This window comes from Coniophora puteana, assembly GCF_000271625.1.
Source record: "Coniophora puteana RWD-64-598 SS2 unplaced genomic scaffold CONPUscaffold_18, whole genome shotgun sequence".
Lineage (NCBI taxonomy): Eukaryota > Fungi > Basidiomycota > Agaricomycetes > Boletales > Coniophoraceae > Coniophora > Coniophora puteana.
Window position 1 is genome coordinate 893,475 of NW_006913070.1, and position 27,499 is coordinate 920,973.

The window sequence follows — 27,499 nt, forward strand, 5'->3', positions numbered from 1 at the left end:
TGTAGTCCTATTTATGCGTAAGCACGCATCAAAGCGATCAGACCAGAAGAACTCACTTTTTGATGACGGTCGCCTGTATTCCCGACACTAAGCTGAAGGCCCAAGAAAGCACAGCCAAGACGCCTGCAATCACGGGAAGGAGACGGCTGCCACTGAGCCTCCAGATTCTGGGGTGACGTGGTTAGTTCATATATAGGGACGCAGTGAGAGAAGACTCACCGCCAGGTCAGAAAGAACTGGGTCAACACGGCGGAGGTTCCGGCAAGGAAGGGTGTCATCGTATAAGGCCATTCGTTCCCCGCTAAATATGTCAGGGAATACTTTGAATTCGGCGCCCCAAGCTCACCTAAGAGTATATCGGGATTGTTGTAGTTGGTTACTCTGTCGTCAAGCTGAGGTCAGAGGTAGATGGGCTATGAGAACAGCAGGAGCGAGACGAACGTCCAATCCCAAGCGTTGTAGATGAGCCTACCTCGAGACACATGGATGTCAGCTGAGTTGTCGTCATAAGTAATTTCAGTGCGGCTCACCCGATAGACTGAACAGAGTCAATCAAGAACATGAAGGCTATCGTCGCCCTATAAACAGCTAATGAGATACCCCGATGAGACGCGATCCTGGAAGTTCATACTTCAGCAGCCACCGGTCCTCGAATTCTATGAAATGCAAGTTCAGCATGAGCGAGAGTGATTGGGTTTGTTTACGTACTTGCCGTAACATACGAGCAGTATTGGCGAGTCACTACCCCGTAGAGATATGTGTTAACTTTGTGGTTCGCCCCTTCAGCTTAGGAACTATCGAGACAGGAAGTAAATCTCACAAACTACTGCAATGAGAAACAGCCCTAGTACGAGCGCCACAGCAGTCAGAGCTTTACTCACCCGAAAAGCAGATCGCAACATACCGAGCGTCTGGTCATACTCTCCCATGTTCGCCCCAGTTTCACGCAAGGCTTCAAGATTCTCGAATACCTGAGAGACAGAGTCGGACCAAGCTGGAGAGCGTGGGTGAAGGCGGAGGGAAAGAAGGGAACACGCTGGCCAACGATATCCCCGACCCGTTGCAATTTATCGAACGGGCCCTATTGAGTTAGCCGTTTGCCTCTGGGTACGATCCTTTGTATTGATCGAGGATAGAGCCAGGGTCAATCAACTCAAACTTCGGAGGAAGGCTTATCGTGCTTGGTTTGTTGTTCGTGGTCATGTCCATTGCTTCATTGCTGCGAGCAAACATCCTCTGTAGCCCGCAGAGATGTAAGAGTCGCAGCCCGCCGTGCTGGAATAGCGCTGCCTCCTGCAAAGTTTCATCTTGGCGTGTAGGGAAATCGGTGAACCGAGTAAACGTGGCGTTCTGTGCCAAAGAGGCCACCCGATCACCGGACCGCTCAGCCGCCGCTCAGCATCGCGCCGCAGAAGAAACTTTTCCCTGATAACCTTACAGTACCAGCTGACTTATATCCCGCCATAAAGTAAGCAAGCCGAATAGCCGTTTGTTCCTCTGGTGGTGCAACACGTCTTAGAGTCAACTCATCCCATTAAATTACAGCACACCGTTGAAATTTCTACGCAAAGCACGATCCAAAAGGACATGCCCGTTCTATTGATACCACCGCTCTCTCAGTCTCTTCCTTCTCACCATCGGTTTCGTAATCGCGATAGCGACAGTCAGCCCTAGGATCGTGAGCACGAGCTGTACCTTGTTAAACCCTTCACTGAGCACATCGAACGTGTTCGACGGCGCAATACGCGTGCAGAACAGGTCGAGACCAAACGCAAACACGAGCGTGGTCGACTCGAGCAAGGACGGAGCGGTGACTATTTGTCGGACGTTCGCGACCTGTTTGGTACGCGTGAGCGCTAGCCACGGGAAGACGCGGAAAGTGTCGCACGCACCTCGTAATTATGTGACAAGACCAGTCTCGGGTCGTCAGGGAGGACGGGATCGTACTGCACGAGCATCTCCTCGATCTCCTCCGCCGTTGGCTTATGGTGGGGCCGGCGTGGATCCAGCAGTCGGCGGGGAATCGCCTGTATACTGTGCTTCTTCGTCGCGACTGACACGCCAGACGTCAATCATAAACCAAGGTGCTAAGAGAGAGAGACGCACTGATGATGTCTTTGGTCGTGACTCCGAACTTTGTCGATGTCGATGCGATAGCAGTGATACCTTGCGTGGTGATGAAAGACGTCTCTATCGCAGTGCCATGCAGGCTCGCGCTCGAGAACGCGCTCAAGTCCGAGCTACAGATGTATAGTCAGCCATGATGAGCATTGAGAGGAGTGAAAAGCAAGCAAGAAAACGCACCTGCTCGTCTTATCATCCGGATTCTGCCCCTCATAAATCTCTACACTAACCACCCTCCACCCCTTCACCGCGCCGCCCGCAGTATCCTCTCCCGCAGGCGAATCCGTCGTCGTTGGAACCCCCGCGCTCTCATCATCATAATAGTGATATACCAGCCAATTCTCCGTCAAGCTCGCGTGCACATCGCACCTCCCGCCCGCTGCGGGCACCCGCGCATTATACACGATACTTCCTTTGACGCCGTCGACGACGTACACACCGCAGCTCGGCTTGTCGCCGATGGGCAGAGCGGTGAGCACGACGCGCATATGCGGATTGAGGTACTTGTACAGGGTCGCGCGGTTGCCGAGCACCTTGCCGACTGAGGCAATGGGTCCCTGCGTAGGCGGGAGCACGCTCAGAATCTCTTCGTGCGGCTGGAGGGGCAACGTCCATGTTGGGTAGCCGACAAGGTGTTCGGAGAGGTCAGGGGCGGCGGTGAGCTGGTGGCCCACGAGCTGGCGGGCGCCGGCTTCTCCGGCCCGGAGCATGAAGTAGAGCGAAGGGGTGATCTCTTCTAGTGCTTTTTGAGTCGCGGGGGTTTCGGGATACAAACGGGCCTGCGTAATACAAAGTCAGTAGGAGATGATAAGGGTCATGTCATAACGTACCTGAAGGAACTCATCCAGCAGCAACACAGTCTTGTTCCCATCAGGCACCAAAAACGTCTCCATCAACGGACCCGCGATCGAATCTTTGCCCTCTAATGCATTTCTCTGCGCCTTGGGTACCCCGTCCTCTTTCGCATCCTCGCCCGTGAGCGGGTCAATATGGAACACAACAGTGTCCACGAGCGTCTATCCCGCATCAGCATCTCCTTCCTTTCGTTTGCGGACACCCAAAAGGAAAAACTCACATTATCCGCCCGGCGCTGGGTTACAACCACGACCCTCGGTCCCTCTGCGTCTGCGACCGTCCTAGTGGTATAGATCTTCACGGGAATAATCCTTCCTCCCACTTTCGCCGCCCACCCGAGGCCAAGCACACGGCTCCACAGGATGCGCCCGCTGCTCGAGTCGATGCCGTACAGCTTGCCGTACGAGGTCGCGGCAACGATCACCTGGCGGAAGCCGAACGTGTCGCGCGAGAGCCCGCCGTGCGAGGCGGCTTCGCCTTCCGAGAGGGAAGGTGAGGCGGAGCTCGAGACAGAGGCGTATGAGCCCGTGGCGAAGCGCCGGATGAAGGAGATGATGAAGTGCGGGAGGTTCTGGCAACCCGAACGTCAGTGGTAGACCTGAAGGCAAAGGAAGGAAGAAGCGCACTTTGGCATCGCCAAGCTGTCTGCGCAGCATGGAAACGTACCCCTCGTCGTCGTCTACATGTGTCCCAGCGACCTTGCGCTCTGGTAGCTCAACAAACTCAGCGACCTGGATCGTCGAGAGTGCCTCCTCGCGTGTCCATTGTAGCTTGTTATGTTTCCACAGCTGGACTGCACCAGTGCTTGTTATGAGAAGGACACGGGTGGTCTCCATCTCAGAGGTGGATGAGCCATCGAGGAGTGCCTAGTGCAATCTTAGCCTAAATGCCAACGGCGAATGGGCAAAGTAAAACCTACATAGCGAATGACGCCGTGCTCGGACGTATCAAAGGGTACCACGTAGCCGGCATTTGTTGCCTTGTCCGCTGCAACGTCGGCGGCGAAGACTTGGTGGACGATTCGCTAATGCATATTGAGAGATCATGTCCAAAGCATCTAAACGAGTTCAGTGACTCACGTTATGCTTGTTTGACCAGAATGCACGGACAACCCTAGGATCCTTCGTAGCAGCATCATGTGCACCCGCATATGTGGACTCCGAGTACTCAGAGGACGAGGCCTGACCCAGCACCGTGTCCCAATAAGCTTGCAAACCCAATGGAGCACAATAAAACGACGCACCGACTCCGGAAACTCCCAAATAGCCTTCAACACCCCCTTCTCCGCATCAAAATGCATAACCTGGCCCGCTCCGTCCTCTTTATATGCAAGATACTGCCCGTTCATCGCAAGCCCGATATCCTCCACCCGCTTATACTTCGCGCCCGGGATCGAGAGCACACTCCCCTTCAAATCAGGCTTGAGCACCGCCACCTTGATCACGCCCTTCTCCAGCCACGACAGACACGCGCCACCGGTGCCAGCGGGCCCAGTGAGCGCAACGTAGTCGGTGCGCGCGTCGGCGAGGTTCGCGGGGATGTTGTGCGACGTGAGTTCTTCGCCTGTGGAGAGGGAGAGCGCGGTGACGTGCAGCGTGAACGAGGCGGTGGACTTGGCGAGGCCGGCGACGAAGAGGGTTGAGGATTTGGGGTCGGCGAGGAGGTGGGTGTGTATGATGAGGGACCTGGTCGGTTCTTCCGTTCAGACGCATACATACGAAGAGAGGGTGGGTTACGCACCCTTGGTCAGACGCCACCCATGTCCATCTCGTTTCTCCGGTGGTAGCATCGAGACTGTGTACGGTGTAGCCATTCGTGAGAGCCAGTATGGTTTCCGAGGGCGCTTCGCCTGATTCGTCGAGGTGGAGGAGGCGCGTGCCGAGGTTGCCTGGGTCGTGCAGCTTGCCAAGGAGTGGGTCATGCAGCCGTTTTTCAAGAAGAAGGGCACCATCGTTCGCGTCGTATGCCCGTAGTGTCGCGCCTCCGGGCCCTGAAAGGGTTGAGACGGCTACAAAGAACGTCAGCCCCGGCGCACATGAACGTATTACAATCTCACTCACTATCTCCGTGGTCAGTATAACTCATGATAGGATCCTCCGCATCATATATGCTCCTCCAAACTTCACAAACACATCAGCCTCTCCACTCCGCAAACGATATCAACAAGTGGACGCACCAACAGACCCATCCGTCGCATTCACCCCCGCCAACACATTCGCGCTCGTCGCCATCAGAATCAAGTCTCCATGAAAGACAGGTGCAGTTAGCGGTGAGCTGTAAATAGGCACCCCGACGAGCTTCTGCGTCCAGTCGACGAGGCCGACGTCAGATTCGTGCAGGGCCCACACGGACACGGTGCGCGTGCCCAGCCAGAGGGCGGCGAAGAGCGCCTTGCATCCGAGCAGCCGCATCTTCAACGAGCAGCTCTTCCTCGTGCTCGTATCTTCGAGGTCGTGATTGAGCGCGTGGAGTATGCGCTTTTGGTCGTAAGAGAGACCTTGCTGGAGAGTGTACAGAAAGTAAACGGATTTGTGTCCTCTGGGTTGGACGTGTTCACCTCTGCGCGTCTCGTACACAGGCGCCGTTCGGCCCGAAGCAGAAACACATTCTCACGGGGAATATCACCTCTTCTCATCTCATCGTGGTGTCATTCATGCCATCCAAAACTCAAAGAGTTGTTCCTCGAAAAACAATTAAATTATCTTTCTCATGTGGTGTATAGTGGGCCAATGGATGTCCATGAATATGGAGATATGATACGATATATATGCTACAGAAAGAGATAAGACGAGAGAATATGGAAGCCTTAGCTCCTAACCCAAAAGAACGTTTCATTACTCGGCACACGATTCCGTGTCAAAACTTGGCGCAGTAAGGAGAGTAGTGAACTGGGGCACGCGGCCTGACGAAGATGATGTGGCTCCCTGCATAGGAAACATACCCTCAGTCAGCATAACTCCGAGTCCGTATCGAGGAACATTACGGCGGTAGCATCGACCGAGAAGACGTACCATGGCAAGCGGCCCGTTCTGCAGATGCTTCTGGATGTCCAGGCGCGACAACAACGAGCCCATGAACGTCTAAGCAGGCATTAGACACCACACAGAAAACTAGGAGGACGAGTAGGAATCACTCACGCTTGTGTACACTCGTCCGACAGGGTACACAAACACGGAGTTGACGTTCGAATCAGCAAAGAACACGGCCGTGAGCAGGCATGATATCGCGAAGACGTCCGCGACGAGGCCCGTCTGCACCGCGCGGAAGATGAGTGTGTTGAGCAGGCCATCTGTCCGGCGCTGTCCCGTGCGCGGTTGGAGGTGAGAAGCAAAGTCGGACTCGCGTTAGCATCGGTGGGTAACGTATATGGTGGTTCACTTACCAGTGATGAAGGTGTCAGTGATGACCTGCAAGATGAGCCACAGCCCCATGAGGATGTCGATGGTCTTCGTCGCAATGGCGCTAATCATCCGAGCGACGACGATAGTCAGTCATACAGTGTACAAAATTTATAAACGCGCGAGACACCTATGGTTTAAGGACCAAGCTACCGAGCACGCGATGCCGACCGCTCCGTTGAACGACGTCAAGAGCAAAGCAGTACCAAAGACCATTTTGTAGCGACGTAGACTCCGAACACTTGCGAGGGGGAAGGGGGTGAATAGGGTAAATTGGCAGTCATACGCTTTGGAAGCAGAAACGAGACATACCGCAAGGACAAGTAGGTCTGAGTGACGAAAGCTGATATACATATCACACCTGGTATGAAGCAAGTCATCCACAACACCGCTAGTCCGGTTAAATAAGCTTGGCGAGGCGGCGAAACCTTCATTGGCATGACGTACACTGGTCCTCGATCAAGATACCCCCGTCTCGTATGCTAAACGTAAAACCTTGATGAGATGCAAGTGAAAGACACGAGAGATGAAAACGTACAAGCAGACCCAGACCAAGTAAATGGCACTGGGCGCGTTTATCAGCAGAAGTCGCGAAAGCGAGAGGTCAAGAGACTCACCAGGCGCTAAACGACGCATCCATCGAGAACAGGAACGCCACGAGAAGTCTACTCGCCCACCGCTCAGCTCGATTGTCTGCCTTGATTGATTAACCAAGCCTACCGTAGCCATAACTTGTCGTTGAACGCTGCTCACACGACCGCCAAGGTCAGTGGATTTGAATGCCAGTTTCTGGGTGACGAGGACGTACATGCTCTCCAGTACCGCACATACTGGACAGTGACAAGGCCGAAGATGTAAATGTTCACTGGTATGCGCAGGCAAGAACGTTACGGAAGGATCAAGTGGATTCGATCCGAGGGAGGTGCTTACAACACACGCCAATGAGGAGCGTCCCTTTACGATAAGCCTGGCGTTAGTGGCGCAGCCAATGTCGTGAGTGTCGAGACAACGGACCGTCGGCCTTTTGGAACGCGTTCGTCCTTCTCTCTCCGTCGGTGCGTGGGACCAGGTGGGGCAACAGAGTGCGAATGAATGGGGCGGAAGTGAGCAGGCGGGCGGCGTGGGGAATCACGACGACGGAAAATGCGGCGGCGCTACTGGCACCGTATTGTCGGCATCACCAAACTGTCAATCAACTAATAACACTCGGTGAAAACATTCGATAAACACGCAGCGGCGCCTCAGACTCAAACAACTTTGCCGCCTTGTCGAAGGAAATCACCAGCGAACGACACATGGATAGATGGCCGGCGGATGGTTCAAATATTGCATAACATGCTCTAATCCTTGGATGACCCGGAGGTACTGTAGTGGTTTATAAGGAGACTCGGTATAAAAAGGGCCCATATATGCATAGTGGCATAGCAACATCTTACAAGGACATAGGAGGCGAAGCCAGCTCAGACCTTCTCAGACTCCAAGAGGCTTGGGATTTGGAAGCGTTACGATGCACCGGGCCTGCTGCCACCGCCAGCTTCTTGTCGTCTCCGTACTCTTCGGATGCATTGCAAAGTCTTCCCGTTCTCTCCCCTCCTCCATGACAAGCTTCTCCAGCGTCAAATGAGTTCTGTGAGAGTATAATTAAGCGTCGTCGATCATGGATCTGGGGAGAGCAGAAGAGTTGCGTGTCCGTCTTTGCATCTTTGTACCACGCGACCGGTGCCTCTAAGGTTTCTTTTTGTGCATCCGACTCGCCGGCAACCTCATCCCCCTGCGTTTCCTTACTCAACCAGCCATCCCACTCCCCAGGGCCCAGGGACAATCTGAATACCCGGCAGTGCGCCGATCTCCGCCTCACCCCAGAAGCCCACGTTGTCACACAAACCCTATACTTGTCATAACTTGGCGGCTATACCCTTCCATGTCCTTTTCTTGTCCCCCTGATTAAAAGCAACGCACGCTCGCGCGACTGGGCCAGCACCCTCTCCTTTCTTCCCACCAGCCACACTAGGTTACTGACCAGTGTCTGGTCCTGCTGCCCTGCTTCACAACTCGACTCGACCCGGCTCAACCCGTGCATCTGGGTGTCGACGAGCGAGCGAGCGCCTACAAGAAGACCCGACCCACGGCTTCAACATCTCTACAACGGCGTCTTCGCAGGGCGGGAGGACTCGAGCGCGAGTATGAAGAGTTGGTTCTTATGGGGCGATACGACGATACCCTCGGTGAGTTGCTCTTTCCCCCCACATCATCCATATCATCCTCGCGTCGCTTATTGACACCCTGCTCACTCTATATGATGTCTATAGGGCTGCTCCTGATCGCAGCGTTTTGTGAGTGCGCCTTTGACCACTGGCTGCCGCCCAACTAACTTTGCTTGATCTCCGCAGTCAACACTTTTCTATATGGTGTAGTTACGAACCAATACTGTTTATATTTTAACAGTGAGCGCGCTACCTCTTTGATCCCATCAGTTCACCAACATGCCTCCCAGACTTCAATGACCGGCGCATAATGAAGTGAGAAGACGCTCCCCTCGTCCTTCCTACACGATTCGACCATAACCCGTCACTATAGGGCCATGGTTTCCTTCATGTTTCTCCTCGACACGGCCCATTCCGCTGCGTACGCATCCTTTCTCTCTTCACTCTCTTCACTCTGTTCGTGATTGACGCCCAATATCTTGACCCACTCGGGCTTCCCGGATCACCAGACTCATTTACATGTCGTGGTCGTATACGTAAGTCACTCAAACTTTGTTTCCGTTACCTCCGTCGCTGATTCTGATGCGTCCTCGTTACTGATGATCGCGATGCCCCGCTGATCCACAGCATAACGTATTTTGGCGACCCTACTGAGCTGGCCAGTACGTCGTGCTCTCTGGCGATCAACGTGTTTCCACTGATGCCACGTCTCATGCGTGCCTCCGAACAGTCGATGAGTGGCCGTATGCTCTCACCCCCGTGCTTACAGAGTGCACGGCACTGGTGACCCAGCTTTTCCTCGCATGGCGGTAAGCTAATGTTTTGTTTTTCCTAGTTTTCGCCTTTTTACGCTCGACACGTTTTAGCATATGGCGACTTAGCAGCAACCGCATCCTGGTAGGAATAGCGTGTACACTGGCGTTTTCTGCGTTCGTTCTCGGCATGACCTCGGGCATCAAGTCCGCCATCCTCAAGCTGTGAGTCGCGTCCATACCATCCTTTCTTACGTTTACGACGGTGCTGACTTGGCCAGACACTCTAAGATGACCTCCATGGGCGGCATCATAGCGTCGTGGATGGTCATGCAGGTCGTCACCGACTTCTTCATCACCAGTAAGTCTCCTTCCTATAGTTTATCCTGTCCGCTAAACACATCCCCTCACCTCACCTCTTACCTACCCGCGATCGCAACCGCCGACGCATCCACCCACAGCAACGCTCATCATCACCCTTGTACGCTCCAAGAGCGAGTTTGAGAAGACGAGGCACAATGCGGGGATGTTCAACCAGCTCATCCGGGGCGCGATCCAGACCGGCCTCTTCGCGAGCGCGTTCGCCGTCAGCGCACTCATCTCGTTCATTCTCTGGCCGGGCAGCACGCTCTACGGGCTCTTTACGCTGCCCGTCGGGAGGATCTACTCGGTTGTAAGCCAGGGCGCTCGCACTGTGCTCTCTGAGTCTTTCGCTGATGACAAATGATATGTCCATTATAACTTGCTTCGAGTAGACGCTCCTCAACACGCTCATCAGTCGTGCTGACCTCCAGACACCGCAGCGGCGCGTGCACCATACCGTCATGCCGGCACAGGTAAACATCTCTCTGGCTACCATAGGGCTCTGCTGATACTGGCGGATGATCTTCTGCTCTACTCGCAGGGCGGCGACTCCGGGGACAGCACCGAGCCGCTGCATTTTACGACGGTGATCACCGTCCCAGCATTCGAGGACTCCCAGATGTCCGGACAGGCAGCGAGCGAGGTCCACACCGCACCAGACGCCTTTGAGATGCACCTTCTGGATGTGGGCGCTCGATCTGATACACGAACGGATGCGAGAGCGGATGCAGACGTGGAGGCGGACGTCGATGGGATTGTGGGCGATAATAATCAGAGCCTGTGACGACCGGATGTACGTGCAGGCCCTTCTTTCTTTCCGGTATCTTAGTTTCGTATGTTATCATAGCGCCACAGTGTTAGCTGCTGTCGATAGTTCTACTAGTGCCCCCTGTTAAATGTATGTTCTGCAGTGTCACCGACGTTTCGGCTTTCGGTGGTCGGGGAGGTCAAGGTTCCATTCCATCGCAAGTCCTAGTCAGGAGTCACCAGGTTCTCGCTGCAATACTGCGCTAACCTTTTTCAGTGTGGGGCCCGTCGTGAACGCTTCATGCTCTTCGTCATCTGTTCGGACAGCGATGCCCGAATCAACCTTGGTAGCGCCAAGCAGCGACGAAAAAATACATATTCCTTACGGAGACCGCACTCGAGCCAGCTCGTTGGTCCAATAGCTCTTTGTAGCTCCATTTAGCGGTATAACCTAGGGGCGTGGCGGTGCAATATTTGACACTGACACCCGAGGATGACGTGCCTTGACAGGCCTCGATATGACCTGTGATGCTTGATGGGCCCATTCCCCAGATGTGTCTCGCGCTTGTTCTCTCCCTCCGCCTCGACCTGTTTCTCTCATCGACTTGCTGAGAATCATGGTTATGGACGAGCTGAATCGCTGGATGGGTAAGCTGTGACCTTCAACTGAGCCTGCAACGCTGCTGCGCTGACACGTGCACACGATTTAGGGCCGGTGACTATTGGTGTATTTGGTAAGCGCGCGCGTTCAAACGTAACCCTCGCGCTTCCATCTACCTTTTGGAGCCAACGAGGGCTCGATGACTTGGTGCTCACGAGGATACTCTGAACAGTTAATACGTATCTATACGGCCTCGTAACTCAACAGTATGGGAACTACTTCCGCGCAGGTATAGTTTTCGTTGCATCTCCGCAATGCCACAGCGTCTGTCCGAAAATCTCTGCATGTATGCTGAAGTGGTCAATGTCACGCGCCTAGGTTTCTCGGACCCGCTGGCCTTGAAGTAAGTTTGTTTGTTATATGGCGGAAGGAGACTGACGAGATAACATCGGTGATGTATAGAGGACTCGTCGCCTTTCTTTTCCTTGTTGACACCGCTTACAGCGCTTCGTATGTCTTCACTTCCCTTCTTCGTTTTACCGAATACGTGACTAAGACTGGACATCTTTGTTGGCAGCCTGATTTACATGTGCTGGATCAATCTGTGTGTCCTCTGTGTTCCGTTCTCAGCTAGTTTGCCGTTAATTCGGGAACGATGGTCAACTAGGGTACAGAACTACGACAACCCCTCTGCAGAGAACGGTAAGTACACGCTGCACAACCCCTTCTTTCGACGTCTCGCTTATACCGTCGGCGCAGTATTTCTGTGGCCAACGTTGATAACGCCAGCCACGTCAATCTGCTTAGCGTCTATGACCCAGGCATACTTGTCCCTACGGTAAGGTCTTTCTGTGTAAATCACGCGCATACATCCAATCCTGCTCACCCCGATGTATCCTGGCAGCATACGAAGGCTAAGCCGGAGCAAACCCTGGTTCTGCGTATCGATTGTGCTAACGCTCACCTCCCTTGCTGTTGGACTGACCTGCAGTATCATGATAGACACTCGGAGGCAGTAAGCAAGCGCACATTCGTTCAGCTTGATTGCCAGTAACTCGCGCTATTTTAGAGAAATGGTCTACATGGGTGTAGCTTGGGTTTGCACCCAGCTTCTCACTGACTCTTTCATCACCAGTGCGTACTTCAACCGTGGCGCCTCTCAAAGTGCTGAAATTGGCATTTGCAGTATCGCTCATTGTGATCCTAAACCGTTCACGATCTGGCCTTAGAAACACGGATACCATCGTGAACCGACTGGTACGCCAGGCGGCGATGTCTGGCGCCTTTGCCACACTGCTTGCTCTGGTATGGCTCATCGCGCTTTGCGTTCAACGTCCGGCGTTTCGACTAGAAGAGATGTGTGTGTTTCCTGCCGGGCGGGTGTACACAAGCGTGCGTACTGTGTTGATTATGTTTTGGCCCATGCCTGCGTTTTCATAAGCGGGTGGTTACTGACTAGTTCATTCAGACGCTCCTGAGCGCGCTCCTGGCGCGTTTGGATGCACAGAGAAGGCTGACTCCTGGCGGTGATGACTCCAAGGTACGGTACACAGCTCCGTCAGTTGCCAAAGGTTTCTAAATAAGCTGTTTGATCTAGTCTGATGGAGTCGAGCATGGAGGCCATCTAACCTCGGTTATAAGTCTCAGCTCTCTGCCGGCGATTTCACAAGACACCAGAGATAACCCTGCATAATAATGTCATCCTTTCTTACCAACTGTGGCGCATTAGTCGCGTTGGCCTGGGGCCAGACCTGCGTTTCTAGGGCAAAGATTGACTATCAAAATCCGTATCCATGGTCAAAAAGTCTTAGAACAAGCACTATTGCGATGGCAATACGATGCTTGCTCTGGCACAAGCCAGGAAGACGGACATCTGGTCCTCGGAAAGATTCGTCGGTGTTTTGGCGCGCAGAGACAGGCGCGGACTGCATTCGGGCCGAGGAAGTGACAGGGGCATCAAACGTCAACGCGTCAACCGTGACGCGTGACAGCCGACGATCAGCCGATGACATGCCGCTCCTGGATGTCGTTGCGGTATGTACACACTTTGGGGATGCTGCTCTCCTCGGGGCTGGTTCAAACACCTTCGTACGGTGGGGCATACTACCCAAGCAAGCGCCACATAGCTTCTGGGCTGAGCGCGTGCCAAAGGTCTCGAAGTTGCCTCGAAGTCTCAGTCGAGCACGATTCGACCCTACATACATCCCCCGACGACAGCGGACGTTCTATCGAGCAATTGGAAATCGTTCCGACGCAAGCCCCGCCCACGTTATAGGACACCTTTTTAGGCCAACACCCTCGAGGACGACGCCGGACGACCTGCCCCGCTTCTTTACCCACGGGGTTTGCAGGCGGCAGTCATGGGCGAGTGGGATGACATAAACGGTACGCGCCCTTCTTGTTCCTAGTATTCCCCAACGGGCCAGTTGACCCCGCCTGTGCTCACACAGGACCTGTTCTCATCGGCGCACTCTGTGAGTGCTCTCGCTTCCCCTAACGACACCTGCGTTTTGCCTGCGTTCGTTACGCTTAACCGCTCCATCAGTGAACACGTTCCTTTATGGCCTTGTATCCTGCCAATACTTCCAGTACTATCAAACACGTGCGACATTTGCGCTCTGGTTCTAGCAGAAACCTGACATATTGTATAACGCAACAGAATGTAAAGATGGTTGGGCGCTAAAGTGAGAAGCATCGATCGTTCCAATGAAATGAGCGCTCATGACCAACAGATGCCTAGTAATCATCCTTCATTGCATCGACACATTGTTCAGCGCATCGTAGGTATTCCCTAACTCTCCACTTAACCCCGCTCTAAGTCTCCGTGCTCCAGCTTGGTGTACATGGTGTGGGCCTACATGTGTGTGATCTATGCCTTCGCTCGTTGTTTGGAACTGATTCGCGCTATCAGGGTGACCCACTATAACGATTTCTACCCAGGTGAGCACGAATAGTATTGAGCCATTGCTAGCCCAATATAAACATGACTCCTCAGAGGTACTATGGCCCACGAGACTGGTATCGCTCACGACGACGATCTCTGCTACCGTTACTCAGGCGTATCTCTCTTGGAGGTTTGCATTTTTGCCCACTCCTTATAATAACTAAGAACACTCATTTGTGGCTGCTAGGATATGGCAGCTGAGTCGAAGCAGAATCCTATTCGGTATCATAATCGTGTGGACTATTGCATACAATGCGATAGGCGTTGTTTGTGTTACTCAAGCCTTCACGATTGAATCCCAGTATGCGCCTATCCATTAACACCGTCATTCGAAAAGCTTACGCTGCTCAAGGTTGACCGAGAGTGATCTGAAGGTTGCCGCAGCCTGGTATGCGCTGCAAGTCATTGCGGATACACTGATCACAGGTGAGGTCAGAGCGCGTGCTCATCACTACATCCTAACCCTCCCCCCACAAAGGCACCCTTATAACCATTTTGGTTCGTAAGCGAAGCAACACGTATAGACGCAGCAGCCTCCTCAACAGATTGGTCCGCAATGCCGTCCAGAGTGGTCTCATCGCAGAGATATGCGCCATACCATGCACGTTCACTTTTTTCGTATGGCCTGACAAGAACATATACGGGGTGTTTGCATACTCTCTCGGCCGCGTCTACTCGCTGGTGAGTACCCCTCTGGAAGCTACATAGACTTCACGCTCGCCTCAACACCGCGGAACTTGCAGACATTCATGAATACTCTCCTTTCGCGAGCAAAACTACGGTCAGACTGGGATGGGCGGAAGGTGAGTCTCAGCTTTCTTCTGCTGGAATAGCGCCCGACACGTCTTTGATTCATGCGAAATGACCAGGAGAGGAACACGCAGACATTGGCGCCCGAGTTTACCACTGTCATTTCTGTCTCTAACGTCGAGTCATGTGTCTAACATCATGGCTAACATGTGTATAAGTTAAGGTCAACGGCCGACGCTTCCGGTGTATAATAGTGCTCTCCTACGGCAACGCCGCGTGCTAGCCAAACGGACTGCCTGGTTTGTCAGAATGCATTATGTCCTGACTGCCCAGTTCCATCGTTTTAACAGTGATGCACTGAAATTATGCTGCTCATCTAATAGGATCGCAGCCCCATCGTTACTGATTTACCATTGTGCGTTTGCTATCTACTACTTCCGTTGTTCAAGATCATGGATCGACTGGCGACCTTTTGAGAAAGGGCCGTTACGGGTCAACTTTTACACGGCTCGTTTACGACAGATCAGTATCCCTGCTAGCTATAACCCTGTCGTTTACCCTTGATTCAAGTGTGGCCGCAGCTGAGGGTTCCAAGGTACTTGATATATAGGTCATAGCGTCTGTATACGGCATTTGACGTTATAAGACTCTTCGTTAGAACATTTGCGGAAGAGACACTCAGCGGACGAAGGAGAACATTTACTACTTTCGAAGCTTCAAGCTTCAAGCCTCCACATTACTTCGGCTCACCCCCTATCTGCACTTCATTAGGAAATGCGTGGTTTCTTTAGCGATGACCACGGACCGGAGTTGGGTTCACACAGCTGTCAGTGGGTCTGCGTCTGACATCTTCCTGTAAGATATGGCCGTCTCGTTGCAACACCATGGTTCACTCCGATCCCTGTCCTTAGTACAGTGCAGTAGGTTATATGAAAGTGGTGTTGCTCGGCCATGCAAACGTAATGACCTCGACGTGTGTAAAATACCTCACAGACTTCAACTTTCCGTCGATACAACTCCATTCAGTCGATGGCCAATATTGATATCAGGGTCATCACCCGTCACCACAGATGCCGTGCGCCATGCATTAAGCCACGTCTCTCAAGTTGACCAAACCTGAACTAACCCGCACCTTCGCGCCAGCGAGAACTTGATGATCACCAACTTCCTTCTCCTGGGAAAGAACGACGCTATTCTTTAACACGCAACGCCTCTCTAATGCGCCGTTGCGTCGTTACACCCCCACCGCGCTCGCACTAGTAGGCCTCGCAGTCGGAGGCTGTTTACATGACATTTCTAAGCTGTCAGCGCTAGACCCGATCTTTTCGCCGTTCGCCTATCAACTGGGATTGTATAACTATCACAGGTGGACTCCCCTCTTCGCCATCTCTGTCCCAAACTCCCTGACGACATGTCCGAGCGCGATGTGAACGCTGGTGGACCTAGTGATTCCAACGTTATTGCTCAGGCCTTAGGTGGTCCACTCATCGGCACTTTTGGTGAGTCAAGGACTTGTCTGTGAACAACTTCTGTTTACCCCCCATGATATACGCGCCACAACGTTAGTCAACACTTATCTCTATGGTTTGGTGACATTCCAGTTTCTCAAGTACACCCGGGCGAGTGAGTAAACCAACCTGACTGCTTGTCCTGTTACTCATGCGAATCTCCGTGTAGAGTTCAGAGACCCCTTCTCTTTGAGGTAAAGCGTCGCAACTGACCGTGTCATAGTTTCTCTGACAGTCTTATGATCAGACTCACAGTGGCCATGCTCTTTGTGCTCGACACCGCTCATAGCATTTCGTACGCCGCATGTAGCACGTCCAGCATGCAATGGTTAACCAAGCCTTGACGCAGAGGCGTTTACATTGTCTATGACATCTGGTCAGTCATTTCCCTACAATTGAAATTACCTTTAGAATGACGCTTTGAAGTGTCGTTGATTATGCAAATCCGAGCTCCATTGGTGGTGAGTCTGATTTGGCATATCTGTCGTGTTGTAGGCTCATACAACACAGGGCCGCCGTGGACCTATCCGTTTACCATGCTGGCGTCTGCAGTAGAAACATTCTTGACGCAGGCATTCTTAATTTATCGGTACGTTTTTTGAGGCGTTCATATTGTGAGTTGATAAACTGGCAGTATATCAGCGTCTGGAGACTCAGTCAAAACGTCGTACTGGCAGGAGCATGCGCCCTCCCTACGATGGTGACGCTAGCACTTGGCTTGTGGACCGGGATCACTGCTTGGGTATATTCAAGGTGAAAGTGCTTTGTCTCCGCAGAGTCATAGCCTCACAGACCTTCAGTGAGCCTACGATGAACACAGCCGAATGGTTATGCCTGTCGTGGTTCGTTGTCCAGGTTATCTCGGATTCGATGATCACGAGTCGGTCTTTTACCTCACCTTGATACATCTTCTGAACTGTTTTAGTTTCACTGACAATGCTGCTGGCGCGCACCCGGACTGGCTTCAAGAAAACAGACAAAACTGTCAATAAACTAATTGGCCATGCGGTGAAGACAGGTCTCTTCGCCGGAGTCTTTGCCATTGCTAGCTTGGTAAGCTTTATGGTGGACTCCTCGAGCGGGCTGTATGGTGTCTTTTCCATACCACTCGGGCGCATATACACCAACGTCAGTCCATCTCCCAAGTTACTGGATACATTTCCGCAGCCTCATCCATATTACTTATTCTATATAGACCCTTATGGCCACACTGTTGTCGCGAGAACGCTTCAGAGATGGGATGCATCACGCCAATGCACCTGGAATCGTAACGAACAACCACACAGATGTAGGTATTTACTTCCTATACGAAACGCAGGCTTACGATGGCATAGATTTCGGCTATGTTCGCATCTAACAGCCAATGTCCACCTACTAATGAGGAAGGGTAGCCATTAGGCTCGTCAGCTTGCAACACGCGGATTTCCGACATGGGACCAAGAGATGCCTTGCAAGTCTGATGCAAGGTGCATTATCAATTAAGTATATTGTATACCATGTACATTGTTCCATGATTCAGCCATATGCGAAGTCAAGGTAAGTATGATAAACAGAAAACGAAGAGCTGAAACGCTGAAACGAGCGGAGGGTGGCTTATACAGCCATATTGTCAATTCACCTGGTGCACTCTCGACAGTCTTGAATGAAGGAAACATGCCTGATAAGTTATCGTGGGTACACGGAATATGCCTACTTGTAGTCCAAGTAGGCCGCGCGGTCGGTGTGCATTTCATCCGACAGGTCTCTCTGGGTTATTTGATTTACCGAAATCACAATCGGCTATGATGCAACCGTATTTAGCCCAGAATTGGATATGCCAATTAGCGACTTAGAGCAACGTACGTCCTGTGCGGGTATCGGTGGTCTTGAACCACTTTGCGAGTAAACCGGGAGCTCGTGCGATAGCTCTTGCATGGACGTCGATTTCATCAGGAGAAGGCGGTTGTTCAGTCTATGGGTAATCAATATCAGTAACTCGTGGTTGCCAAACAAAATGGTTCCTGACGCAGCGAGGAGACTGTTGCATTCGACTGAGAAGGCGTATCCCGGTGAACGATGAAATTAACATGACTAATTGGGCGTGGCTTACCGTTCGCGAGAATACCAAAAATGCCACGCCACGCATCTGAAGCATTAGCACTGAATTAGTAACTATGCTAGTGAGAAATCTGTTCCCTGGTACGCACAGTTCTTCTGCCAAATGAGGAACTGCAAAACCGGTTTAGCTGGACGATCAAAAGCTTATCAACGATCATCGACTTACGAAGATGATTGACAGTGTTGCCATGATGCTGAAGTAACATCAGCGTGTAAAACATACAAAGATTAATCCCAGACATACCTTGTCAGCATTCCAGTTTCTGATAGCCGAATTAGCACGGCACTAGTTTTCGAGGGCACCATTAACTGACCAACGGACCATACAATCAGCCTGTGCAATCGTGTATTTGTCCTGGGACCACTGGTATTAGACGGTTGCCTGAGCCGGATAGCAGAAAGAACACACTTTCTCATCCCAAAGCTACTGAATCTGACCAGATAGTAAACCAAGCCTAGCGTAATCGTAACGTCACAGATAGCATGTGCTGCTAGCATCAAAATAATGAGTGTTGTCTGGAGTTTGTAGTGGTATGATGCATTGCAAGGATCGGTAAGACCTTGGTGCGCAAGTATGATTGCCGATATACTGCCGATCAAGCTGAGCAGGATGCACAGCAAAGGGATGACGGGGTTCTTGGATAGGCGCCAGAGCCTATAACAAAAGAAGCCCTGATGCGAGTAAGCTGTTAGCGAGAACCTCAATGAAGGGGAAGAAAACTTACTTCGACTATCACGATTATCAGCACGGAAATGATAACTACCGCCGCAGACGCCTGAGAGATGGTGTCAAGAGCGAACTGGTTCTGGAATGCCAGGACGGTCATGTCCCACAAGTTCACGCCTATGAACCCCTGGTGCAGCGTCTCCAAGCCCCTGTCAATTGAAACGACATAAGCCACGGCGCAATCGGCGCAATAATGAGTTTCAGAGTTTGACCTACATCATCGTGACAATCTACGTATTACAGTAAGTGGACCGTCAGGCAGAGTCTTAAAGCGACAATCACAAAGAGAAACATACCACAGCTCTCGTAGGCCATGGGTCCTTCCCAAAATGCGCAAAGTATACGAACGTCTGGATCACCGAGAGCCCGTAGAGAACGTTCGAGATCTGCACCCCAACCTCAATAGGACCAACGATGCCTGCGACGCTCTCCGCGCTAGGCACAAATTGGCACGCAGAGTTGCTGCTGGCCATACCGAGTTTTGCTAGTCGTTGGCTCGTGGTGGTCGTGAAGGATTGTCCGTGGTCCCAACTCAGCGCTCTGAAACGCGCCCATGGTTTTAAAGACACAGCCAACGTTATGATCGCCCTTGAGGCTGTTCCAAACTCTGGCGCTTAGGCAAAGGAACAACGCTAAGCCGAAGGATCTCTCACGTTCAATGAATGGTACTTGATGCGCGGAGCCTCGAGCATGAAGCGGTTGATTGGCGCCCAAAGCGTGCACGCTTGTTGTACATGAAGATATTTTGAGCGAGTTCAGTCACGAAAAGGACATGAGATAAAACTAGGGTATTCGCTATGAGGATAAGCACAGTTTGCAAGGAAAGTCGCCTGCAACCATAGCCACAATGCTAGGCACTGGTACCTGTTAGAGTGTGCATCACACAACTCTTTGATCGGCAGCGAGCGATGATAGGGTGACGCACGGAGCTAAAGATAAGATCTGTACAAGTAGTCACCCAGTTTACCTGCCTACGATTCATGGTATGCACTTACCCCAAGTCTATGAATAGACTCAAGTATTGTCGAAGGGAGCGAAACCCGTGCAATGGCAAGGAGGGAGCAATAATTGCCTAGACGGCCCTACTTCGGCGCATCATTGACGTAAAGGTATCTGTTACGAGGCCATGGGACAAAGTAAACTTGGATGGAATACAGAGAAGAGAAGAGAGAACGTCACTTAAAGACCATCCGTCTCACAATGTCCAGCGAAGTTTTATCAAGGGGGGAGGAGGCACATTGGTCGTGCTCTTCGAACGCTTGCCTCTTTGCCTGGTACAACCACCAAAAATAGTCTGCGAACTTGCCTTCAAGTCCACACATACTGTAAACATTCTTAGAATAACGCGTCAAACTAGTACCAGTACTGATGGTGGCAAGATCTCCATAGTTACTCCGTGCTGCTCGGCGCAGTCTAAAGTCCGCGTCTTGAATAACTCGAAGACGCTTTTGGCTCACTTCAAGCGATTAACATTTGCAGTTAAAAGATGGAGGAAGATAAGGAATCAAGGATGATGTGCCTGATAATTAGCTGCTATGGTATCAGGGCTATCAGCCTGAGAGAAACTGAGGCTGACGACCTTACTATAATCATCGTCAAAATGAGAGACAGGAGCCCTATCGCCTTTCGTGAATCCTCCACTTGAGTTACCATCTTCAATTAGACCACGTATAGTCTGTGCTCGGCAGCGTCTGCAAAACGGGGACGACCAGTGGAAGTTCGTGTATCATGCGGACCGTTAGAACTTGCCAGTATGGCAACAGCCCTCTGGCAGGTTGAGTCTCAAAGCCGCGTGGATGTGACCAGTGCTTTTTGAGGTATATGTTGTGAGCTGTAAACGCGAAAAGAAGTGGTATGCAAAGGAGTCACAAAGACTGCTTGTGAGTAGCTTAGCTTGAAGGTGTGCGCCGGGGCAAACGAAGTCATCGGATCGTTATCCGATTTTCCGAAGCAGCCGGCCCTAAACCAATGGGTGTTCAATCGACTTCGGGCCTCGGCAACCGCGCATCAGCCAACCCATGAATTTGTTTGGTCCGACAGACGTGACGAAGAGGTGAGAAAGAAGAGTATACGTAGCGCTTTTAAAAAGCGAACAAGAAATGGTAAGATCCAATGCTACAGTCATCTACCCCGCAATCCAGTCCGCCAATCTTTTCAATGCCTGGCTCTTCTCCGGCTCACAAAACGCCAACCCCATAAATATATGCACCGCATCAGGTCTCTCGTCGTATACTAACCCATCTCCTAGGTCGGCTTCCATTCGTTCCTTCAGCGTCCGCATCTGATCGAGGAGAACTTCTGCGCCACCCGCGCTAATGAACGTGCTCGGGAAACCTTTGAAGCTGACTGTGCTGTGCTTTGACGCCGGCGAGAGATAGGGGTTTACTAGTGCTTCTTCGGGATCTAGAGAGCCTAGAAATGCCTGTTGCCGGTATGTGGACGCCAGTGCAATCTCGAGCGGGACAATATCCGACGAGCTGTTGGTATAAATAGATGACCCAGGCGTCTCGTGAGATGTGCCGAGGTCGGCCAACGGAGACATCAGGATGAGCGAGCCAGGCATAGCAGGAACTCTTTCCTGTCCTTCTTGCGGGTGCAGTCGGGCTTCGACGAGGTACCGCACGAGCGCAAGCGCAGCGTTGCCACCGGAAGAGTCGCCACAGACGCAAATGTCCTCAGCTGGGATACCGAGTGTGTCCGTCAAGTATGTATATCCGGCTAGAATATCGAGCAGCGCTGCCGGGAATGGGTTCACAGGCGGCTTTCCGGGCTCCAGCTGCGAGAGCCTGTACTCGATGCTGAATGCTCGACAGAACTGGGGACACGTGCGGAGGAGCTCCTTCGTGATGTCCGAGGCGACTGGGCTATTTGGCCGGGCGGATGACGCGACATATCCGCCGCCGTGGATGCGATACAGGATCTTCTCCCCTGGTTGGATGGGCTGGCCAACGGGGATATTCAGGCCAGGTTTATCCAGCCAGTATCCTGGGATGCGGGCGGGCTTGACTCCCGTGAAAGATGTCCATGTCTTGAGTTGGCCGCGGACGAGGTGATGAGCGGGCTCAACCCAGAGAGACTTAAAACCAGGACCTTCGAGTAACACCGCGAATTCATGACGACCTGGGAAAAGGCGGGTTCTATGACACAGCGCGATCAGACATCATCAAGGGGATACTAGCGAAAACAGCTTACTTTGCAAACACTCTGAGAAGCTGACGAATGGTCGCTACCATGATAGTTCGCTTGATGGACCATGACGAGCGTGGACGATGTGAGCGAGGAAGTGACGACAAGATCAACGTAGGGAAGCCAAGGGAAATCGCGAGCAGGAGTTCGCTGAGCACATACAGTCCTGCCCATGGTTGCTCGTATAAACGAAATAGAGGCTTCATGACGTGAAGTATAGGATGGGTGAACTTGCGAAGGAATCCATGAGTTTATATACAATGGTGACTCAATGAAACCTGTACCGCGTACGGACAGCCGAGAATTAGGTAAATCGCAGGCAGAACGCCGATACGGGGACACGGGGACTAAGCCATCCTAAAGGTACACTGCGACGGGCGTACCTGTAAAATGCCGTAGCCTTAAGCTGCGTTCACGAGCTGAGCGACTAGTACTGCGGTAGAATGGTACTATTCCGCATGGTGCAAAGTCGTGATATGCAGCACAGGGATGAACTTTCTCTTTGTGATAGTTTCTTCTCTGAAACACAGACTATGGTAGCTGTGGTATTTCTTGATCAGCATACAATGAGTTTAGTCATGAAACGGGTCCCTACAAGCGCGGATATGAGCGGAAAGAGAGGTCGTCCGAGTCGCTCCGAGTCGCTCCGAGCACTGTGACTAATCTTGAGCTGCGGATTGCGCTAGTGACGGAGAGCTCGCTCGCTCGATAAAGAACCACGACCAGAGTTTGCTTCCGGCTTGAGCTAGCCCATGCTTTCAATATTGTGATTGCTTGAAGCTTTCCGCACTGCTTTCCAACGTGGATTTTTGTCGATCAGTCCTACTGTAAAGCGCGCCTAACCTCCATGGGAGACGTGGGTTGCATCTCTGGTCTGGTGTCAACTTAGCGATGTTTGGGTGCATGCCTATATAAGAGTTGTCATTGCCTGTTGCTTTGGGACGGAGGCTGGTCAAGGGAGTCAGGGAATTGGGGGAGGAAGGGACAGCAACATCGTCTGCCCGTGAGAATCCTTTCAGACTCCGATAACACTTCGCTATTGGATGCTTCTTGAAGTTCTTCCCAACACCGCACACTGCTGCACCACATCGAGTCTCGGTCTCTGACACCGAACTTTTGCTTTCGTGTGTCACACGACTAGAACAAGCTTGAGCTGCCAGGCGCGTCTCACGTCCATTGCGACTCGATCCTCACGACCCTCGGGTGAGTACCGAAGCAACCACCAGACAGCAAGTCTTTATCGAATTCTCGTTCCGATTATTGTCAACGCCTCGGTCATCATCATATGGTGAAATTAGCCAGACTCAGATAGACAACCCACGCTGATGCGTCGATAAGTCGACGTTGGCCTTCGTCCGCAATAGATGCTTCGAGATCGTTAGACCCGGCGACCCGGCGCGCGCGCCAACTTGCTCGTGATTCGCGCTGGGTATCTTCTCAGCCGGACAGATCCACCTGTCTCCTTCGCAAGTTGCCTCTTTCCTCCTCTTTCTCGGCGACCCCGACGCCCCGCGACCTTCTGCGACATCCAAACCAAGGGTAATTCTCTGGGCGTTGCCCGTTGCGAGGCCAACGTGAAACTTTGCACATAATTGCCGAGGTAGCAAGGCTCGCGTGACACTAGCACCACCTGGTTCTCTCTGGTCCTCCTCCAAGAATTGCGCTTTCTGTAGAACTGTGACTCAATACCTGCATCAAAGAACACCCTGATCTGTTACCTCCGCACGTATGCGCAGGTCGCGGTTCTAGCCAGGTTCCGATTTCAGCTTGAACCGTTCTCCCGTGACGAGGCCGAGCATTCTGATCACTCCGCACTAGCATGCGCTCCGATGCATTATCCGGACGTTTAATGTCAACCAAAGCGATCCGGACCTCGACACCACGTGGTTCGAGCTAAAGGCCTGCTCACGCTTCAACACGGTCTCAATGTCTTCAATCTCCTCTGGAAGTGATTGGCTGAGGCTGGCCGCCCATCCCGGCCTGTCGTTCAATCATCATCTCAGTCATTCTCGCTGTTTATAGCCTCGTTAGATGAGATATATTTGAAGTGCGTCTGGACGTCCCTCATCTGGACGTTGAGAATCAGGATCCAGCTACGGCGTCTAAACGTCGGACAAAAATTTCAGTACTTAACACCGGTCCCAACGCTGGTTTCCCCGTTCCCATTCATTGCTGTCTGCGAGAGCGACCTTTTCCCGCTGTTCATCTATCGACTACAATATTGGGTGCAAGAATCCCTGTCTCTGCCACCCGACCTGATTCCGGGTTCCGTAGTGCTTCGTTGTGCCCTTCTGCGGATCACGTCCTGATCGTTAACACCATCCTACCGGAACACGCTCGTTACCATGTCTAGCTCTTCTCTCAGCCCCAGCCCCTCTCAGGGTTCGGTACCGCCTCAAGTTCCCCCGGACTCGCCCGTATCCGTGATGCTGTTCAACGCTGCGGAGATCATTGGTCCCATAGAAATCGGAGTGATAGTGTCGATGCTGCTGTACGGGTGTGCACTGATTCAGGCGTACGTCTATTTCTCAAAGTTCAAGTCAGATCCACTGTTCTTCAAACTTGTGGTGAGTCGGCTGCTTCCCTTCGACTTCAAGCTCATTGATAGGACGCCTCCGGTGATGCGTTGTTGGATTCGACGGATAAATGGGTATGATAGGTTTTTGGGACGTTGTAAGTTTCATGCCATCCCAGTCGTGTCATGCTTATATCTTACGCGAGAGGAACTAGGGCTCTCGAACTTGGCCATGGCGCCTGCGTGTCGAGCCTCCTGTGGACAGCGACTATCTCTACGTATGGCCATCCACAGTCACTCGCCGTCTTCCCGTATTCGGCGGACGTGACGATCATTATCACCATTCTCGTGCAGCTCCTTGTGCAGGTACGTCTCACCATTCATCTGGTCCAGTCATCCGCTTATGACGCTGACTCATCGGCCCATTTCTGCTCGCAGGGCTTCTTCATCTACCGCCTTGCCAAGCTCTGCAAAACTTGGTACCTCCCGGTGCTCTGCGTCGCCCTGTGCATCGGCGGTCATGGCGTCGGGTTCTACGTCTCCGCGCGCGCCGTTGCGATGACCTCCCTCGCCGAGTTCCGCTCCACGCAGAAGGTCGCAATCCTCCTGTCGCTCATCCTCGACGGCGTCCGCGACGTCGCCGTCACCGCTGGGCTGGTGTTCTATCTGTGGCAGATGCGGAGGCAGTCGTGGGGACGGTCTACGCGGTTCCCGGGTGAGAGGTTCGACAGTGTCCGACCCGAGTTTCATAGGACGGTGAATACACTGGATCTGATCGTGCTGTGGACGGTGGAGACCGGGTTGATCACGACGTATGTCTCTTTTCGTTTGCCATGCAAACTTTCTGTTGACCGCGGCTTGTGTAGGGTTTGCGATGCGCTTGTCGTCGTCTTCGTGAGTTTTGATGCCTCTAACAAAGGCATGATTACTTACGCCGCCGAAGTTCTTGGTTAAAGGCGACACCTGTAAGCTCATGCCACATTGTTGCGCCCGTAATCGTTGATCGTTCTTGGGTAGTCATATGGGTCGGCATATATATTGTCTTGGGGAACAGTATGTTATTACTTCGCCCAGAAAGAGTGGTATGACTCACCCTTTTGCAGTATATGCAAACTCGCTTCTGGCAGCGTAATTTTCTCTCCGCATTTGTACCAGTACCTCGATCTGACGTACTCTACAGACTCAATAGTCGCCTATTGTTCCGCTCTGATTCATATCAGGGTAGATCATATGAGCTCGAGCAGGTCGATAGGCCAACTACGCAAAGGGTGAGAGATAACATGATGATACTGAAAGTGTCTATAACCTGACCTCTGGTGTAGTCTATGGTTGTCGTTCATCGTGTTACCCAACAACACTACGACACGGAGGTACGTTCAACTCGTGACGATGGCGGGAGTCATTCTGAACATTGCTGATTATACAATTTGCAGAGTGGGCATCACGGGGACGTTGCAGATACCAAAAGTGCTTTGTCGGTTTGATAGTTGTCAAGCTCGCTTCACTGAGGAGAGCACCACGAACACTGAATCGAGAAGTTTTAGGCTGATTGTATCAGAACAAGCTACCTCGGCCGATGGTTGCGACTATAGTTTACATTCTACTGTATGTTGAGAGCGAATTCCCGTCGGAATGTTCCCCGACAATCACTGTGACGACACGGTGGTGGATCAATGGTGGATCCTCGAGAGGTCATTTTGTGATTGGTCCCAGCGTGCTGCCGTCCGCCATGCCGTCCGTCGGAAGACGGGCGGAGTGGAATTTCGGCTTGCATCTATTTGTCCAATGTGGCAACGACCGCACTCGGCGTCATCGAGCCACCTCGGATGGCTTGCAAGGCACACACGCACGCGCTACATTTAGATAATTTCCCCTGCCATGGGACGACGACGCTCTTTCGTCCGCTCTGTGAAATAGCCAGGCTTTGCGGCCTGCAGACGACCACGATCAACATCTCCTTCGCAGAAGATGGGCCCCGCGTATGTTCGTCGAAGCGATCTGTTTTCAGTTGGGGATGACACGGGCGATGACGGAAACGACAAGGTGGGTACCCTTCCGTCACTACTCCCACCTTGGGGCACCTCGTGGGATGCGGTGGAGGCACATGAGCTGATGAATACGCCTCACAGAACGTCTTCCAGCATGTCTACTTCATCATCGCCATTGGATTGGCTCTGCTGTTGTTCGCAGCAAGGTGCGTGTTCAGTGCATCGTTCAATCACCGTTCAGCTAACATGCTGCATCAGAGTATGGGTGCTCCGCCGCCGTAATCGGCCCCTCACAGAATTCTTTGCTGTGACGTCTGGCCCCTACTCTGCGCCCCGCGCCGCACCTTACAGTCCTGACTACGTCTACTCCTCGTACCGAAGTCCGCAGGGCGACTCCTTGACACCTATCCCCCAGGCGTACATGCCCCGGCGAGCCCGGGTTCGTGCAGCAGACATCGATGAGGGCGGACGACGGCTGGGAGGGCCAGACATTGATGACGTGGACTGGGATGGGAAGGACGTGCTGCCTCCGTACGATAACAAGGGACGACCTCCGGTGTACATCGAAACGGTCCCTTCTCCTGCTGCACCTCCCCCGCCCGTCGGAGAGCATCCTCATTCCCGGCCCGGGGATCCGGTCGAGGACCAGGAAAGAGATGCACAGAGCGGTTCCAACCGTGAGCTCCCTGTCATGGAGGAGGACTCGCATCCATCTACGCAGCCGTCTTCGACTAGCTAAC

At 52.5% G+C, this 27,499-nt stretch overlaps 6 protein-coding genes across 6 annotated transcripts; 3 read left to right on the forward strand and 3 right to left on the reverse strand.

Moving 5' to 3' along the window:
* Positions 1–1,536: 1,536 nt before the first annotated feature.
* On the reverse strand, positions 1,537–5,508 carry CONPUDRAFT_132590 (DUF1620-domain-containing protein). The gene is made up of 13 exons (XM_007776854.1): positions 5,156–5,508; positions 5,040–5,099; positions 4,720–4,987; positions 4,223–4,664; positions 4,059–4,160; positions 3,899–4,003; positions 3,606–3,845; positions 3,200–3,550; positions 2,955–3,140; positions 2,305–2,903; positions 2,107–2,240; positions 1,893–2,053; positions 1,537–1,836 (listed from the first exon to the last, which is right to left on the reverse strand). The coding sequence occupies exons 1-13, from the start codon at positions 5,388–5,390 to the stop codon at positions 1,597–1,599; spliced, it is 3,123 nt and encodes a 1,040-aa protein (XP_007775044.1). The 5' UTR covers positions 5,391–5,508; the 3' UTR covers positions 1,537–1,596.
* Positions 5,509–8,320: 2,812 nt separating this feature from the next.
* CONPUDRAFT_169858 (uncharacterized protein) lies at positions 8,321–10,581 on the forward strand. The gene is made up of 14 exons (XM_007776855.1): positions 8,321–8,602; positions 8,687–8,710; positions 8,768–8,821; positions 8,872–8,896; positions 8,955–9,002; positions 9,091–9,117; positions 9,209–9,243; positions 9,312–9,390; positions 9,448–9,558; positions 9,615–9,694; positions 9,795–10,006; positions 10,089–10,169; positions 10,238–10,489; positions 10,544–10,581. The coding sequence occupies exons 1-13, from the start codon at positions 8,578–8,580 to the stop codon at positions 10,478–10,480; spliced, it is 1,044 nt and encodes a 347-aa protein (XP_007775045.1). The 5' UTR covers positions 8,321–8,577; the 3' UTR covers positions 10,481–10,489; positions 10,544–10,581.
* A 5,568-nt stretch (positions 10,582–16,149) lies between these two features.
* Positions 16,150–16,950, forward strand: CONPUDRAFT_159758 (uncharacterized protein; the record flags this gene model as incomplete). The annotated part of the gene is made up of 8 exons (XM_007776856.1): positions 16,150–16,237; positions 16,305–16,361; positions 16,416–16,440; positions 16,494–16,541; positions 16,596–16,622; positions 16,673–16,707; positions 16,757–16,835; positions 16,881–16,950. The coding sequence occupies 8 exons, from the start codon at positions 16,150–16,152 to the stop codon at positions 16,948–16,950; spliced, it is 429 nt and encodes a 142-aa protein (XP_007775046.1).
* Positions 16,951–17,728: 778 nt separating this feature from the next.
* On the reverse strand, positions 17,729–19,582 carry CONPUDRAFT_85678 (uncharacterized protein). The gene is made up of 13 exons (XM_007776857.1): positions 19,367–19,582; positions 19,287–19,300; positions 19,069–19,219; positions 18,753–19,015; positions 18,658–18,698; positions 18,588–18,606; positions 18,510–18,537; positions 18,433–18,454; positions 18,336–18,371; positions 18,252–18,276; positions 18,089–18,197; positions 17,904–18,025; positions 17,729–17,838 (listed from the first exon to the last, which is right to left on the reverse strand). The coding sequence occupies exons 1-12, from the start codon at positions 19,541–19,543 to the stop codon at positions 17,936–17,938; spliced, it is 975 nt and encodes a 324-aa protein (XP_007775047.1). The 5' UTR covers positions 19,544–19,582; the 3' UTR covers positions 17,729–17,838; positions 17,904–17,935.
* A 1,613-nt stretch (positions 19,583–21,195) lies between these two features.
* Positions 21,196–22,462, reverse strand: CONPUDRAFT_93714 (endoplasmic reticulum protein; the record flags this gene model as incomplete). The annotated part of the gene is made up of 2 exons (XM_007776858.1): positions 21,196–22,207; positions 22,263–22,462. 2 exons carry the CDS (start codon positions 22,460–22,462, stop codon positions 21,196–21,198), a joined length of 1,212 nt encoding a protein of 403 aa, XP_007775048.1.
* A 2,139-nt stretch (positions 22,463–24,601) lies between these two features.
* Positions 24,602–27,498, forward strand: CONPUDRAFT_159761 (uncharacterized protein; the record flags this gene model as incomplete). Its single annotated transcript, XM_007776859.1, has 13 exons — positions 24,602–24,823; positions 24,916–24,929; positions 24,987–25,137; positions 25,210–25,583; positions 25,638–25,665; positions 25,715–25,736; positions 25,789–25,824; positions 25,875–25,899; positions 25,952–26,039; positions 26,094–26,141; positions 26,737–26,814; positions 26,901–26,965; positions 27,018–27,498. The coding sequence occupies 13 exons, from the start codon at positions 24,602–24,604 to the stop codon at positions 27,496–27,498; spliced, it is 1,632 nt and encodes a 543-aa protein (XP_007775049.1).
* Position 27,499: the final 1 nt, after the last annotated feature.